At 41.5% G+C, this 16,366-nt stretch overlaps 1 protein-coding gene across 2 annotated transcripts; it reads right to left on the bottom strand.

The window, feature by feature from the left end:
- Positions 1-381: 381 nt before the first annotated feature.
- On the bottom strand, positions 382-16,357 carry UFSP2 (UFM1 specific peptidase 2). 2 transcript variants are annotated; one of them, XM_077302231.1, is made up of 13 exons: positions 16,152-16,315; positions 15,199-15,250; positions 13,615-13,693; positions 13,082-13,265; positions 12,867-12,933; positions 11,960-12,117; positions 11,071-11,263; positions 10,618-10,764; positions 9,789-9,953; positions 8,523-8,647; positions 6,674-6,750; positions 4,950-5,074; positions 382-663 (listed from the first exon to the last, which is right to left on the bottom strand). In XM_077302231.1, exons 3-13 carry the CDS (start codon positions 13,676-13,678, stop codon positions 577-579), a joined length of 1,392 nt encoding a protein of 463 aa, XP_077158346.1. In that variant the 5' UTR covers positions 13,679-13,693; positions 15,199-15,250; positions 16,152-16,315; the 3' UTR covers positions 382-576. The 2 variants fall into 2 exon arrangements, with proteins under 2 accessions (XP_077158346.1, XP_077158345.1); XM_077302230.1 differs by lacking the exon at positions 15,199-15,250 and having other exon boundaries at positions 16,152-16,357.
- Between the last annotated feature and the right edge of the window lie 9 nt (positions 16,358-16,366).

The raw sequence follows: 16,366 nt of genomic DNA, 5'->3' as shown, positions 1-16,366 counted from the left end.
CTCCCTGTAGCGGCTTTGCCCATCCATGCTGAGCTGCAATCAGAAGAGACGGGAGGGGAGAAACTACCACATCTCATCTTTTTCCACATACTATTTTTTTTACCTCAGCCTCACAGTCTCGGCCCCTAGCAATCTCTTGCCGGTTTGGATCCTGCTCACCTGTGTGTGCCCCCCCCCCCATCTTCATGCCTTTCCTTCCTTGCATCAGTGGCCTGCAGGCCAAATAAGAGAACTGAACGGGTCAGTTCTGGCCCCAGGCTGTATGTCTGACAACTCTGTACAATTCCATGTTGTCACATCCTGCATTTTCATTAATGTTCTAATGCTGCAAACCTTAGAACCAGACCATAAAAGCAGATAAAAGAACTATTCAAGCCTGGCAATGTTTTAATACTTATTTTATTTAAAAGATCACCATATTCTTAATTTACATTCTAAAGATAGTGGAATTAACATTTATATATGACTGGGACTCTCAGTGATAATATTTTAAGTGAAAATATGTAATAATTTCTTAGAAGTATGTATACATTTTTCTAGCTACAACAGCTCATTTTCTATCTTTTAAATATATGTTCAGATAGCTTTTGGACGCTGAGGTAGACACAGGTTATAATAAGCATCTTTGCTCCAGAAATCGGGTCCCTTCCATCCACACCAACCCTGCATAATAGAAAAAAAGAAAAGTATTGTCAGATATGGCTACCATTAAGGCACTACCTGGCATATTGAATAGACTGACATTGTATTAAGGCAGGTTTTGACAAATTTCGTTTTGCACTAGGAGCCAGACCCAAAATATAGGCACCAGACTCATTTTCATCCTTCAGCATTTTGTATTTTAAATACCATGTTTTCTAGTTATTGCTAGCACAGAACCTACTTCTATGCAGTACCTTGTAATTTTATTCAGGTCACAATCAGACAAAATTGTTGTAATCGTGGCTCTCAACATAACAAAACCATTCCTGAAAATACTAGGTGCCACAATAAGATTTCTAGGCAACAGGGTGACCTGGCCCCTGTGATTTGTCAAACCCATATTGATCAAAAGCTTGAATCTATTCTGTATTTACAGACTTGCACAACTTACACAAAGGTTCCTTTGTTTACTTAATAGCTATAAAACCCCCACAACTTCTCAACCAGTAGCTTGTTATGATATTTGAATGTATCAAAAATAACTATTTCATTAAAAAAGGATATGTCTAACATGTGTCTGAATTTTATAATGCATCTTGGCTTCCCTTCTTCCTACTACCACAGTATATGAAAACTTTATATGCGATCAAGAGAAATTAGCTGGAAATAGCTCTCTGTATTTTCTTTGTCCCCCATTCCTCAAGCCTGCAACATCATGGTACAGAGACATCTCAAGCATCTCTCTCCATCCAGCTATTTAGATTAGAACAGGAACCTTCTCTTTACTATGTAGAATTAAGTTCACTAATAAATAGATAGTATATTAGTTAAGTACACCCTGGGTGAATGTGCCTTTGTTTGTTTGTTTTTTTCTCACCACTGCACTTACCAGCAATACCAGGCACTCTGCTAACTTTCAGGATATTAAGACTTTGCCAAAGTCAATCAATATTTAATATTATTCAAAATGAACCTATGCCAGTGATGGTCAACTTTTGAATCTTCATGGCCAGTGTTTGAAAGGCTGTGCTTGATCAATGCAACAGAAAGGTTGTAATAGATTGTAATACACTTATGGATCAATAGTTGTCCATCATTGTTTGGGTAGTAAATAAACCAACCATTCTGAGAAGAATAATGAAACTTATCTTAACCTACAGAACCATACTCCACGAATACTCCACTTTCATATTGAAGATGGTTCCACAAATACAGCTTCAGATCAAACAGTTCCTACAGCTTACACTTGACTGGACAAGTGGTTCACAATGCAAAAGAAAACACGCTGAGGCCCATGAGTAAAATTAAAAGGAACAGTCAGTCAGTTTTCTGTCCATCCCAAAACATGGTCATTTAACAGTTTTGTTTGCATGTTAAGGGTCTGTCTTGTTATGTCAGTTTGTCACAAAAGAAACTGTCACAGGAAGATGCTTCCCAGGGCACTGTCTACATGGTGATAACTTGCACTGGGAGAACAAAACGATTAGGGGGGGGGATGCAGCTTCATGTCTGCTGCCTCTGGATGCATGCTCTTCACATGGTGAAGGAAAGTCCAGAAAAGCAAGCGGAAAGACTTGTTTGCATCTGAAAGCTCTTGAAGAAGTAATCCTGAGGAAGTACCTATCCACAGTCAGTGTGGCTCATCTATTCATTGCTAGAAACTCAATCTCCACAACAGCTGGTTGAGGCCAAAAACATAGTTAAAATGGCTAGCATTATTAATACAAAGGGAATGGGGTTGTAAATTACACAAGCATGCTGAAACCTTCACTCCAGCCGAGTTATTTCCTCTGCTAAAGTAGAAAATTGAACAATGAGTCAGAACAAAGTTAGCCTGACAAGCAAAAACTTCCTTTGCCTCAGTAATACAGGGTCAATGTCTATGACTCCACCTGCCACGGCAGACTTCTCCTGTTTGGAGTCAGATGAGATCTATACTCTAAACCAGTGGTCCCAACCTTTTTATTACCGGGGACCGGTCAACGCTTGACAATTTTACTGAGGCCCGGGGGGGGGGGGGGAGCTAGTCTTTTGCCAAGTGACATTGCCACCGCCTGAGCCCCTGCTCCACTTGCTTTCCCGCCAGCGCCCCTGACTTCCCGCCACCCACTGGGAGGCGTTGCCAGCAGCAGCTGTGCAGTGCTACATCGAGGGGGAGCCCCAGTCATGGTGGCTGCTGGAGAGCACCAAAGGTGAGCCGGTGGCAGAGTGGCAGGGCAGCCCCCAAGGCAGCAGCTAGGGAGGAGGACAAGGAGGAGCTGCAGCCTGGTACCGACTGATCTCCGGACAAGTACCGATCTCCGGACCGGGGGTTGGGAACAACTGCCTTAAACTATACAATTATTTTCTAGATGTAAAAAAGAACTTGTATTTTTAAAAGTTCATTTTCAATTCTGAAGACTTTAACCTGAAGACTTGAATTTGGAGCTTTACAAGAAAGCAATTGTACTAAAGATAATACTTTATAGGGAAATTGAGGCTATCATACTGTGTTCACATTATAAGACAAGAGTCACTGGTAAAGAGACTAATGCTAGGAAATTTGAAGGCAGCCGGAAAAAAGGAAGATCCAAAATGAGTTGGATTGACTCAATCAAAAAAGCCATGGCCTTCAGTTTGCAAGTCCTGAGCAAAGTTGTTAAGGAGAGGACATTTTGGAGAATGTTAATACTCCATATAGGGTCACCACAAGCTGAAAGCAGCTTGATGGTCTGTGTATGTCTGTCTCTCACATACAGACAAACACAGTTTTTTTAGGAAACAAATCCAAACTACTGAGAAAGTAACCACATCAACTGGTACAAAGAAGTCATCGGTACAGGATCCGGAGAAATCTGTGTACATCTACTGGACTAAAATGGAACCAAGTTGTTGCTGATTAATACAAAAAATGTGGTCAACAATTTTTAAATTAATCCCAGGGGAAAAGCTGACCAAAAGCTGGATAGTCTCTGGTTCACGATAGTCTCTGGTTCACTCAGGATAGCACTGATAACAGCATCATGTGGGAGTGAGGATGGGACAGCGATGGAAGGGCCATCTGTGGTGACAAAGTGGCTGAGGGAGGCAAGGGTTTCTAGAGAGGTAAACATGTTATAGGTAGTCTCTCTCTTCAGGATCCATTGCCTGTGCTAGAAGTCTTCAAGCCAGAATGGCTTGGGGCTCAATGACAATTTAGATACAGCAGATATGTCAGAAGCCTGGTGCAGTGGGGAAAATCTATGAGCTACAGGCTTCCCTGGACCTCCAGAGGAACTAGTTGGCCACTGTGTGAGAAAGGGTCCTGGACTAGATGGACCACTGTTCTTCTTATATTTTTCATATTTTTACACAGGTAATTTACTTCTGTGGGGTATTTTATTTGCTGGTTTTCTCTTCCAGCTGGAGCCTTTTACATCTATTGGGATGCTGTCCAAGCACCGACCTTCAGATGCAATTTTGTACAGTTACAGATTAGTAAAATAGCAAAGGAAGACTGAACAGTACTAATGGTAATAAAGGAGTCTGAGCACCCTATGGATCTCAACCAAGGAGTAGCTCTTTTATGTTCCACTTTGGAGCAAGTGTCCTCCATTCATCCCGTCAAGGAGAATATCTAGGACTAGTTCTGAAACATGTAGTACTATAGTATGGAAGACAGGCATGCTACTACTTGCCGCTGAAAAAACAACTGGTTTCAACATAACAATGGGTTTCTAAGGCAAAAATGAAGACTCATTTCAACAGGATGGAACATAGGTAAAGGTAAAGGTATCCCCTGTGCAAGGACCGAGTCATGTCTGACCCTTGGGGTGACGCCCTCTAGCGTTTTCATGGCAGACTCAATACGGGGTGGTTTGCCAGTGCCTTCCCCAGTCATGACCGTTTACCCCCCAGCAAGCTGGGTACTCATTTTACCGACCTCGGAAGGATGGAAGGCTGAGTCAACCTTGAGCCGGCTGCTGGGATTGAACTCCCAGCCTTATGGGCAAAGCTTTCAGACGGCTGCCTTACCACTCTGCGCCACAAGAGGCTCTGGATGGAACATATTCTTTCATTAAAATATTTAAGTTTTCTGCCATAAGAAATGAGCAGAGGTCAACAAGATGATGCGCTATATTGATGTATAGGATCAAAGTAATACTGGTCTGTCCTCCTATGTAGAAACTGTATAGGATTCACATATATTTCCACTAGATTAATAAAAGTCAAATTGTGGATTTTAAAAAAACACACACACCAAATACAATACTGCCACATAACAAGAGTTTTCCTGCATTTTCCTACAATTGTGAAATGAAAATTTGGGGTATAAGCAAGAGTCTCACCTTTTCTAGTATAGCGTGCAAATCTTCTGCTCCTGTGTAATGTGGGTCAAGAACCAAAAATTTTATATGTCCGGTGGTCTCATTCCATGCTACTCCTAGTATTGTGTGAGCCAAAACTCCCCCACCTGAATTGGGAAGGGCAGAAAAGAGAATGACTGTGAGAAGAGCACAAAGTATAAAAAGTGTTCTAAAAAACTAAATAGGACATTTCCAAACATTTGAATATTGCTTAAAAGAAAAGGACAACTGTTCATAGAATGCACAGGAAAAAAAAACAGGTCAACTGGCGAAAATAAGCCAGTCATACTTTGCAAAAAATATGCAATTATATATTGCTGATGTGAGACTCTCCAAGTCTGTTTTGAACAATATAATCACACTCTCTCCTGATTGGAACATAGCATGTATGCTCTCTAGCAAACAGAGAACCACACTGTCAAATACACCCCCATATAAAAATGCCTATGGGAAGTGGCCATAAATATTAGGCTCTTTCCCAACCTTCCCCACGATGTGTGATTCTTCATAGGCATAGTCTAAGAAAAAGACTAAAGGACAACATGATAGACTACAAGAAAGATCTCCCCAAAACAAAGGGAACCAGAGATGTTTAGTGTTATCATAAAGCATGCTGAAGGGCAAGTGAAAAAATAATAGACAAGACTACACTTACTGTCTGTGGAGGCTGGTGCATAAAGTGGTCACGTGTAGAGTGAGATATGGAAATTAAGACCTTAAATGTCTGGCTTAAAACACAATACATTACCTTGAGCAAGAATAAACTGGACTCTTATGGCACCTTAAGACTTAGAGATTTGATTCCACTGGTTCAGGTGCATCTGGAGGTGCCAAAAGTGCCACTAGATTCCTGCTTATTTTTACTAAAGCACAGCTCTGCCTTAAGAATTATTAACCAGAATGACATTCCTCTTTTCCCTGGAAGAGGAAAGGCATCCTCACGGAGATATTTTTCACCCATTTTTTATAAGGAAAAAAACCCATGCAAGTGGGGTAACTGTTCTGTCATATTTTTAAACCCATCCTTCCTCCAAGGAGTCAAAGCAGTATACATGGTTTATATTTTATTCTTGCGACAACTCTTTGAGATAAGATTAGGCTGACAGTCACTGGCCTTAGGTAACACTAATTGCTGCACTCTGTGCGAAGCCAAAAATATAGGAAGAAATACAAGCCAAATATTTCTTTTCTACCTCTAAGCTATTTCAAAGTGATCTAAAATGACTGTTGCAAGTTGGAGGCCGTGATTCTTAATCATTTGGCCTCAAAGATTTATTTTTAAACAATTTTGAGGGCTCAGGTTTCTGAACAATAACTGAGATTCTAAAAATAACTGGTGGGCCATTTTAGGCAGATTTGCAGTTTCAGTGTTCATATTTAATTAAAGCAGGGAAAATAAACAGGACCTCTTGCTCTAGCAAACGGAGAATCACCCTGTCCAATACACTCCTATATAAAAATGCCTGTGGGGAACTGCCACAGAGGCGTTTCCCTAACCTTCCTCATGATGTGTAATTCTTCTTAGGCATCGAGTTTTCTACCTGGGAGAGCATTTAAATGTCCAATCTAAGAAGTGGCCACAATTCCAGAAGGACAAAGAAATGAACATGAATCCTATTAGCCCAGGGTACAGAAATTCTTAAAAATCCCAGGAAATATTTCAGAGAAAGATGATGCATATTTGTTTGGTCTTAAAAAAGGCTTACCAATCATAATGGGTGTCCCTTCAGTTTTGAAATGATTAGCAAGTTCTCTTCCCTGAGAAGCCAGCTCAGAGCCTTGGCTATAAGGGGAGAAAAATCATTAGAATTCTCTGCAATACCCATCTGTGCAATTACTATGAAATCACGGATTCATGTAGCCCTGAGAACTGGCTCAACATATGCATTATCACCAGTTCTATCCCCACAGCCCAATTTGCTTAAAGGAAGCCATTTTGCCTCCAGGGACAGATGGAAGGCAGAGCAACCTTGCCACATCCCCCATGGCAAACAGTTGTCAGGCTTTATCTTGCATAAGTGTAAGGTGTGCTTCAGGCCATATACATAAAATGACACTAGGAAATAAATTGTTCTGCCATTAGCTATAAAATGACACTAGGAAATAAATTGTTTAATTGCAATTAGAAATTACTGTCACCCAGATTGAATTTATTGCTATGACAGAAGTGGTAACTGGGGTACCCCAAATGATAATTAATAAAACGGTCTCTGCCTTTAGAGATCACCATCATAAAGTGTACTTCAGAATCAGCATTTTTACAGGTTTTTATATAGTACTAGTAGTAAAGCCCGTTGCGTGCTTAATGCAACAGGCGCTAGCTCATGGTTTGGTGTGGGTTTTGTGCCTCACTTGGAAGCTGGCAACCCTAAGAGGAGGTCTCTCTGTGCACAACAGTCCTGACCGGTCAGTTCAAACACACCTAGATAGTGAGAATTCCAGAACATGAACCTACACCTATCTGGAAACCTTATCTCCCCTCTGCAATATTTTCTTGACCGGAAGTAGGTTAGGAGGTGCAGTGTGCTAGCTGGGTGGCTGTGGAGGCATTATATCCTTTTGAGGCCCCACTTTCAAACCCCAGGAATATTTCCAACCTGGAGTAGCCAACCTCCAGGTGGGGCCTGAAGATCTCTTGGAATTACACCTCATCTCCAGACTATAAAGATCAGCTCTCCACATGTAGAAATGGCTGGTTTGGTGGGTGGACAGGGTTGTTATGCTAACGAAACCTTTGAGGCCTCACACAAAGGTTGTTGTGTAGATGAAACAGGAGGCAAAAAGGCCTCAAATGTTCAGAGAGTGGTGGAGAAGAGAGACTCATGGCTTGGCTGTGTCTTCCCTCGAGCAGTAAGGCCAGCCACAGAAGCATTTTAAGTGAGAAGAGGCTTTTCTGTGGCCTCCCTGCCAACCAAGTGTTAGGCAGAAGGGGAAAGCTTTCCCCCCTCAAAAGGAAAGCACACACATGCCCACAGACTCCTCTGCGTTGCTCTCAGAATCGCATCCATTGTCTCAGTCAGGAGCTGTTAGAGGCTCCCTTCACAGCAGGCCTGAAGAGAAAGGAGGGGGGGGGAGATTCTACCAATAGGAGGCTTTGGAATCTTTAGCATTTTGTCAGGGTGTACAGTAACATATTTATGTATATAGATTTCCAGCTTCCTTCTACAGCTGCCAGCTGTAAACACTTGTATAATATGAAAACTGGGGACGTACCCATGTTTTAACAGCTAATAAAATTATGCACTCTGTACGGATTGGAAAGACAAATCAACAGATTCACCAAACTTTGTTTCCTCTAAGCATTCAAGGTAGTACCACATACAGGCACATGTATTCCCACAAAAAATTGGCAAGGTAGATCAGGTTAAGAGTGTGTGACTAATCAAAGTTTCATGACTGAACTGCAATTTCAACTTAGATGATGTTCTCATTGTCTTAAGCAAGCTTCCTTCACCGAGTTACTTTGGTGCTACCACAGCTCCCTTTGAGGTAACTTGTTTTTAGCTGGATTCCTTTCTTTGTCCCAATAGAAATGCTTTTAATGAATATTCTTACCTGACAAATAATATTTTTGAAGTTATCCCTAGTAGTTGGTTCAGTACAAGTTGCACTTCAATAGAACCAATCCACTGTCGTGATCCAACAAACAGCAGTGGCTTGTCTCCAACATCAACTAGAGCCTTCGAAACCACCACCACAAGCAAAGAAACAAAAATAACACTAAGTTGTATTAGTGACTACATTTACCTATTGAAAACTCTTTTACATCTTATTTTCTGGAAACCAAATAGTAAAAAGAGAAAACATTTAAATTTTTTCTAAATAGGAATACTCTTTGGCCCCAAACAGGTATGCAGTATCATCAACATGAGACATGCTGGGGAGCGAATTTAATAGGCTACAAGGCCATGACCAAATGACGTATCAGATGACACACTGGCTTAACACCAAACTTTATCACCACGATATAATCTTATTATAAAAATGGTGCTTAACTGTTATATGAAAAATCCACAATTGAAAGGATTTAAATGTTACTACTTCAATATCTGAAACCAAATCCCTTTTGATATTGTGGAAGGACCTCCACTGTAATGCTGCTACTTCTAAGCATTTATTTAGGCCAAGAACACCTCAAACACTAATCAAAATAGGTACAAGATATGGACCAGTCACGAGCAGGTGTTCCGTACTACTAGAACTGATTTAGCCCTTTGTTATGTCTACGATTTGGCAGTTATGATGAAATTGATGCACTTTGTCCAATAGGGGGCAGAAGAGAACTTGAAGTTTCACAAGACCAGCCACGTCAGCTCTTTTTCTATGGGTCCTTGGCCTCCTTGGTGGAAAGAAAGGGAAGGCCATCTTGCAGGAAGAAGGGCCCCCGATTCCCTCTGCATTTTCCCTTCTGGAGATGTGCATTTCTCACAGCAGCCTCTGTACCACATATAGCGGAAGGTGAAGGTAGAAGTGCCTAGTGGAACATACTCCAACCTCTGTTTGTCCCACAGCACTGGCATCCAGTTAATATTATTCTGTTGCCATTACAGCAGGGCAAGCAATGGAAGCAGGAAGGAAAGACTCCCATTAAATGGACACACTTCATGCTAGTGATCATATGATAAGGTTTTAGAGCTTTTACTACTAAAATGAGTATTAATTTATTTCAGCTCTGATTGAGGTGGCATACCTGTATTTAGGCTGTACTACTTCTGACTTTATCTGTAAATGCACCCTATAAATGAGAGTCAACCAAGTCAGAACAACCAATTCCATCAGCAGCTATTTATTCTCAGACCCAAACCTGGAAAGTATCTTTACCTGCTGGATCTCCTTGTGGGTTGGTATTGGTCTCTCTGTGTATCCCTGATGCCTGAACCATGAGCATATGGTTTGCAATGACCGATAGGCACAGCCCCAGCCATTATCATCAACACGATCCTGCATGTAATGATGATAACTGTATGTGCCGTAAACCAAATACACCTGTGATAAGAAAAAGTCAGCTCCGTTTAGCATTATTTCTGCTAAGATAAAAAATATGCTGAGTTACAAAGACTAGAATAACTGAGTGAGGTGGAACCAAGACTCCTTTAGAAGGGTTCTAGAAGAGCCAAGGATGTTAAATGAGAGCCAGTTTAGTGTAGTGGTTAGGAGTGCGGACTTCTGATCTGGCATGCCAGGTTCGATTCTGCGCTCCCCCACATGCAGCCAGCTGGGTGACCTTGGGCTCGCCACAGCACTGATAAAACTGTTCTGACTGGGCAGTGATATCAGGGCTCTCTCATCCTCACCCACCCCACAGGGTGTCTGTTGTGGGGAGAGGAATGGGAAGGCGACTGTAAGCTGCTTTGAGCTTCCTTCAGGTAGGGAAAAGCGGCATATAAGAACCAATTCTTTTTCTAAAGCTCTGCTGTGAACTTCCACAGGGTGACCACCCCCATCCCGCCTTGCATGCAATTTGTTATAAATCGACTTGTTTACTGAGCTATGTGATGGTGCTCTGCATTTCTCATTTGTTTTAAACGGACTGACAGGTACCAGGAGCTGGTCAGATGTGCCTCCTAATTCTTCTGTTTCTATGGATTTTGTTCTATTAATGACTACTCAAGCTTGAAATTAGAGTGAGAGCAGCGCAAATAAAACTCACCACACCAGACTCTATGCCAGGTGGATTGGGATGCATATGTGGATTTCTGAGATAGCCATCTTTGAATGGTTCATCTGGAAAGTGATAAGCATTGGCCCGTCGGAAATAAGGTCTATCAAGTGGCAGGTTAAACCGTCCGTGCAATTCCTATAAGCGAGGCAAAAAAGTGAGGGTTTTTTTTCTCATTGATTAATTTCACAAGTACTTACAGTATTATTTATAATCAGGCCTATTTTATTAGAGCATATTATTCTCCACTCCCCAGCACATTCAGATGAATTGTTTTTACAGTAAGTTCCACTGAGGGGGAAATGAACAGAACACTATAAAAAACATACTTAATTTAAGACAATAGAGATTAATCTTTTACATTATTACTGATTACTAATAAAATCCATCATCCAACATATTTAGATCTTCAACATCCAAACAATGTTCCAACATAAGCTGTACCTGTCTGTAAGTCTCCAACTGATTGTCAGAGATGCCTGTAGGATATGAAATTGTTACCAAGTGTTTTTTTCCTGGCAACATGAAATGAAACTGTTCAGGCACCACAACTGATGTTCCTTTCATATATTTCAAAATGCACTTTTCCATATCAGTTAGCTGTGTGTGGATTGCATTCACCAGAAGACTTCGTACACTGGAAGACACAGAAGTAACCATTTAAGCAGCAGCCAAAGAAATACTGCATTGTGCAAGTATAGTAGCTGAGTACCCAGGGAACTGTGACTTATGCCATTCTGCAGGCTGAAGTGAATCTTTCTACACCTTTCATCTTCCACAGCAGCCCAACGGCCTTTCCTGCAGGGGAAGGGGGGCAGGTATAGTCACAGACAAAAAGCCACGTGTTGGGGTCCTAACCCTCTTCCATCAGCAGAATCATATATATTTACTTAATTTATGCCCTGCCTTGATGCAGCTGCTATGAGCTGTCCCCACATACCACAGGTTCTCCCCAAGTAGAGTTTCAGTTTATCTCAAAGTGTAAAGCTTTTATCTATTGCAACTATGCTTGCCTGTGTTTACAGCTAAGGAGTTACCATCTTGCTTGAGCCAACAAGAGTTTAAATATAACAGTCACAGAAGTCTTCAAAATATAGTATTTCATCTCCTTCCTTTATCTTTTATAAACATGCAACATAGAGCTCAAAATACTGTAACTACTTCTTAACAGTCTTTCTGCTTTTTTGACTGACAAAGTTACAACTTAGAATATTATACTTATTAATGTTATAGACATGAAATTGTATACCATTGTATGTTGAAAGTAGAGACAAGCAACAGAAATGTTTTAAGAAAATGAATATGTATATCCTTGTCTGTCTGATCCACTTACTTCCGCCATGGTTCTTCTGGAGACACAGAGACAACAGCATCAACGGGCAAGGTCATACTTATGTAGTGATGCTCCCTGTTCTCTCGTTCAATAATTGGTGCCAGGGCTTCCAGCATGGTCGTCATTTCCAGCATAAGATCTATATTTACTATAGGCTGCTACAAAAATAAAGACATGAATGTACAGAGTAACAACACCAAAACAAAAAATAGTTAAATAAAATAAAGAAAACTGAGAGAACAAAAATCAGAGAAACCTTCACAGATGTCTGAAAGCCCAGTAAGTGCAGCCCTGAAACCCACTGAAGCAGAAAATAAACACTTAAAATGTGACTGACTGCTGAATTTGTAAAACTTGTATCAGCACTGCAGAAGTGCTATGTTGCAGGCAGGTTTGCTGAGGAGAAATGTTTACGTTCTGAAAGATACCTGAATCTGTAAAGATATCAACTTCTACATCTGAATTTTATCAAAAATGTCCTGATCATTTCCATTTTAAGAAACTTTTTTTTTCATAGTCATCGCCCCCACCTGGTGGAATTAGCTCCCAGAGGAGATCAGGGCCCCCCGGAGCTAGATCAAGTCTACAGGGCCTACAAAGGGAGCTCTTCTGCCAGGCATTTGGTTGAGGTCGACCAACCTTACAACATCTACAGGCCCCCCTGAACCCCTCCTCATGAAGCAAACACTGGAATTGGTCAACCATGGGACTGTTAAAATGTTGATGTTCTCAAACTGTTAAAATGCTGATGTTGTTAAACTATGTTCTCTCTGTTATCACTGTTACTACCGAGTTATACTATATTGTTTGTTGTTGTTCCATGTAAACTGCCCTGAACCACAGGGGAGGGTGGTATATAAATAAATAAATAAATAAATAAAGCCATGGTGAGGAAATGTATATTTACCAAATCTTGCAACTTTTTATCTTTCTTTTTGAAAAACTTGCGTTTAGTGTCATCTTCTTGCTCAAATCTGGAAAATAACAGAAATAGCAGAAATACCCATAGTAAGGAATTTATGTACTAATTTATGCTATCTTGCTGGGAGCGGCGGTATGAAAGTCTAATAAATAAATAATGAAAAAAGCCAGTTGCATTCTTATTTTTCCGATCATACTCACTGGATAAACCGTAGTATCTCCTTACAAGCAGAGTCATCGTTAAGTTCTGATGCAACTGAATTTGTTCCACTGTTTGGCCACAGATACACCGAGCTATGGCAGATCCTGAACACCAGCACATCTGAAGCCAGTTTGGCTGAAAGGTCACTGAAAACATATTTTAGTGCTTGTTTTGTTGAAGAATCTGAAATGAAGAAAAAATCTGCAGAATGTAAAGGATTTCAATCATCTACCACTTGAAATTTTCAACATACACAGTTGTATTGGTCTGTGGGACATTTAAATTACAGATCAAAGGCTAAACACTGTGGGGAAAAGAGGGAAACACCTAAAGCTGCTGTTGTAGGAGCTAAGTCCCAAACCAAGGACTTGTGCTGCATTCCTAACTCTGAGGTATTAAAATTCCTTGACTTATACTGGTCTGGTTAAGGTTTTTCTTATATAATTATTGCAAGGCCACTACAAATTTGTGTCGTCACTTCAGAAAAATTACTAATACTATAATACAATACACAATATATTTATAGACATACCATCTGTAGTGGCTAACTGAAATGCCAGGTCCAAGCCTCCTCTTATTCTAAAGAGGATATTCATAGTTTCCAAGATAACCTATAAGGGAGGAAAATACAGTTGAAGCTTAATGTAAATTGATATGCTGCCGATTTAGCATTAAAACATTTGAACGTTGCCATGGGAACAAAGAATGGTCCCCACATCCTAGCAACTTAGTCCTCAAACCTATTCTTTGCTGCTTCTGCACAGCAATGAAGTGAGTATTCTCTCTTTTATACTGACTTGGTTTGACTTGAATTGTGTTAGTTATGTTTTATTGATGACATCATTTGGGGGGATTCTGTATTGTCATAAGCAATCTAATGAGGAAGCATAAACGTTTTAAAAATAAAACAGATACTTATATTTGTCTGAAGGCAATAATACATGTTATTTTTCTAGGGTCTGTCAGTTTGTTAGAACACCTGCAGAAGAATAGGACTGGTCTCCAAGATACTTGGATATTTACAAGATAAAAGATTAAATTCTATTATCCACTATTCTTGTATACACTTATTTGTAAAGCTAGACTGCTGATTTCAAACCAGAATTTGCACCAAACTAGAATTTGCGTCAAACTAAAGCAACGTAGGATTGCAGCTGTGTAATGCATTCGCTGGCAGAGGCTCATGGGAATTGTAGTCCATGGACATCTTGAGGGCCGCAGTTTGACTACCCCTGATGTAATGTTTTCCTCAGATGTGGGTCTCATTGGGCTCAAAGGGATTTACTCCCTAGAAACTGATTAGATTTTGATCACATGCATGTTTAATGTGTAAACCCGACTACATTCTGCAGAATTTCGCTCCAAGTGTGCAAAAATCTGAAACCATGCCACCCTCACACATAGGTGTGTCTATGGGGGGAGGGGAGGATGTGTGGCCTAATGTATCCAACAGGTCCAGGTTTAAATCCTTGTTCTGATACTCACACTCTCTCAGCCTAACCTACCTCACAGAACAACACAGGTGGAGTCTAGTGGCACTTTTAAGACCAACATAGTTTAGACAAGGTAAAAGCTTCCATGTGCATGCACACTTCTTCAGATACACTGAAATGGATGTTACCAGTCTATACATATAGGTAGAGGGTAAGCAGCATACAGCATCATAAAGGTGTTTAATAGATACAAAGCCCAAACTGAAATAACAAGCTTATTTTGTGGTCACCATTTAGTGGGAAACATATAGAAGAAGAGCCGTTTTTTATACCCCACTTTTCACTATCTGAAGGAATCCCACTGTGGCTTACAAGCACCTTTCCCCTCCGTTCCCCACAACAGGCATCTTGTAAGGTAGATGTAACTGAGAGAGCTCTAAGAGAACAGCTCTTCAAAAACAACTCTACAAGAACTTGACTAACCCAAGGTAACCCAGCTAGCTGCTCCAGATTAGATTCCACAGCTCTTTAACCACTACACCACATTGGCTATCCGGTAAAGGAAATAAATAAAAATCAGAGACCGATGGGCAGATGTAACCCTTCTTAACCTTGAATAAAACTTTAAGGGGCCACTGGACTTGGATGTTGTTCTGCTGCTTCAAACCGACATGACTACCCACCTGAATCTACCTCCCAGAGTTGCTGTTAAGATAAAACGAGGAAAGTTGAACCCTGTCACAAAGGCAGAACAAAAACATACTCGTTACAGAGAGAGACATTTCAAGTCACAATGCTAAGGGTGATAAACTAGATTATATGGGTATTATATATACAACAATACATTTATTATCCATTGCAATGACCCAGAAGCCTCCTGATTATTTATTTATTTATTTGGATTTCTATACTGCCCATTCCTTGTGGCTCTGGGCGGTTTACATTGAATACTGAATAACTCTTACATGTATGTACTTAATGTATGTACTTCTTTGTATGCTTGGCAGTGAACTCAAGGGCTGCTCACCACCTTATGCCATTTCCGCCATTCCTGAACAATCACATTAACATGTTTATGCCTGTCATGTTTTCGTAAACGGCAACAGAACCCAAAGGACTGATGAACTGTTATTCTAGCAAGGCATTATTTGATTGTGACAAACATCTTCATTATCCGTTGGATATCTTTATGATGCTGTTTACTCATTTACTGCTAACCGACTCCCTCCTTAGATTTGTGCTGTGATGATCCTTGTTCCACTCCCTGGGGAAGTGCGCCCGCACAGGAAAGCTCACACCTAGAATTAAACTTGGTTGTTCTTGCAGGTGCCGCTGGACTTTGTTCGATCGCATTCATCATTATACTTCTCCCACTGTTGTTTTGGTTCGGACCCTACCAGGGAAGCCCCAGGGAAGGGAAGAGAAGGGAAGAGAAGGGAAGGAGGAGAAGGGCCCGCGATGGCCCCCGAGCGCCGCAGGTGCGCGTCCCTTTCACGCCCGCCCCAAGCCACACGACGGCCAGCGGAGGAGACCCCCTCAGGCGCTCCCTCGAAGGGCCGGGGGCCTCCCGCCACCCTGGTCGTTCCGTCCCCGGGAAGAACGGGCGGGCGGGCAGAGAAAAGGCCGCCTCACTTACGACATCTGTCAGCGGCACACTGAGGAGAGGCGAGCCGGGCAGCTGCATGCTCCTCTGCCTCAGGCGGGCGAGGCCGAGGCCGCTTCCCCGCGCGCGCCCCAACCAACCGACGCGCCTCTCCCTCTCAGGTAGCCTCCCTCCGCCTCGAATAACGCGGAAGAGCGATAGGCGTTAGAACTACATTTCCCGTCGCGCATCTGTCGGCCTCGTCGCGC

Source organism: Paroedura picta, chromosome 10 (assembly GCF_049243985.1).
Source record: "Paroedura picta isolate Pp20150507F chromosome 10, Ppicta_v3.0, whole genome shotgun sequence".
NCBI lineage: Eukaryota > Metazoa > Chordata > Lepidosauria > Squamata > Gekkonidae > Paroedura > Paroedura picta.
Note: the sequence above shows the minus strand (reverse complement) of the source record. Positions and strands in the feature narration are given on the sequence as shown.

Bases quoted from the DNA above. Each gene is read 5' to 3' on its own strand.
- UFSP2 (XM_077302230.1), bottom strand. From the start codon at position 16,199: ATGCAGCTGCCCGGCTCGCCTCTCCTCAGTGTGCCGCTGACAGATGTC. The intron at 13,694-16,151 runs GTAAGTGAGGCG...CCTCCCTTATAG, and splicing joins GTGTGCCGCTGACAGATGTC to GTTATCTTGGAAACTATGAA. The intron at 9,954-10,617 runs GTGAGTTTTATT...TTCTTATCACAG, and splicing joins CTGGCATAGAGTCTGGTGTG to GTGTATTTGGTTTACGGCAC.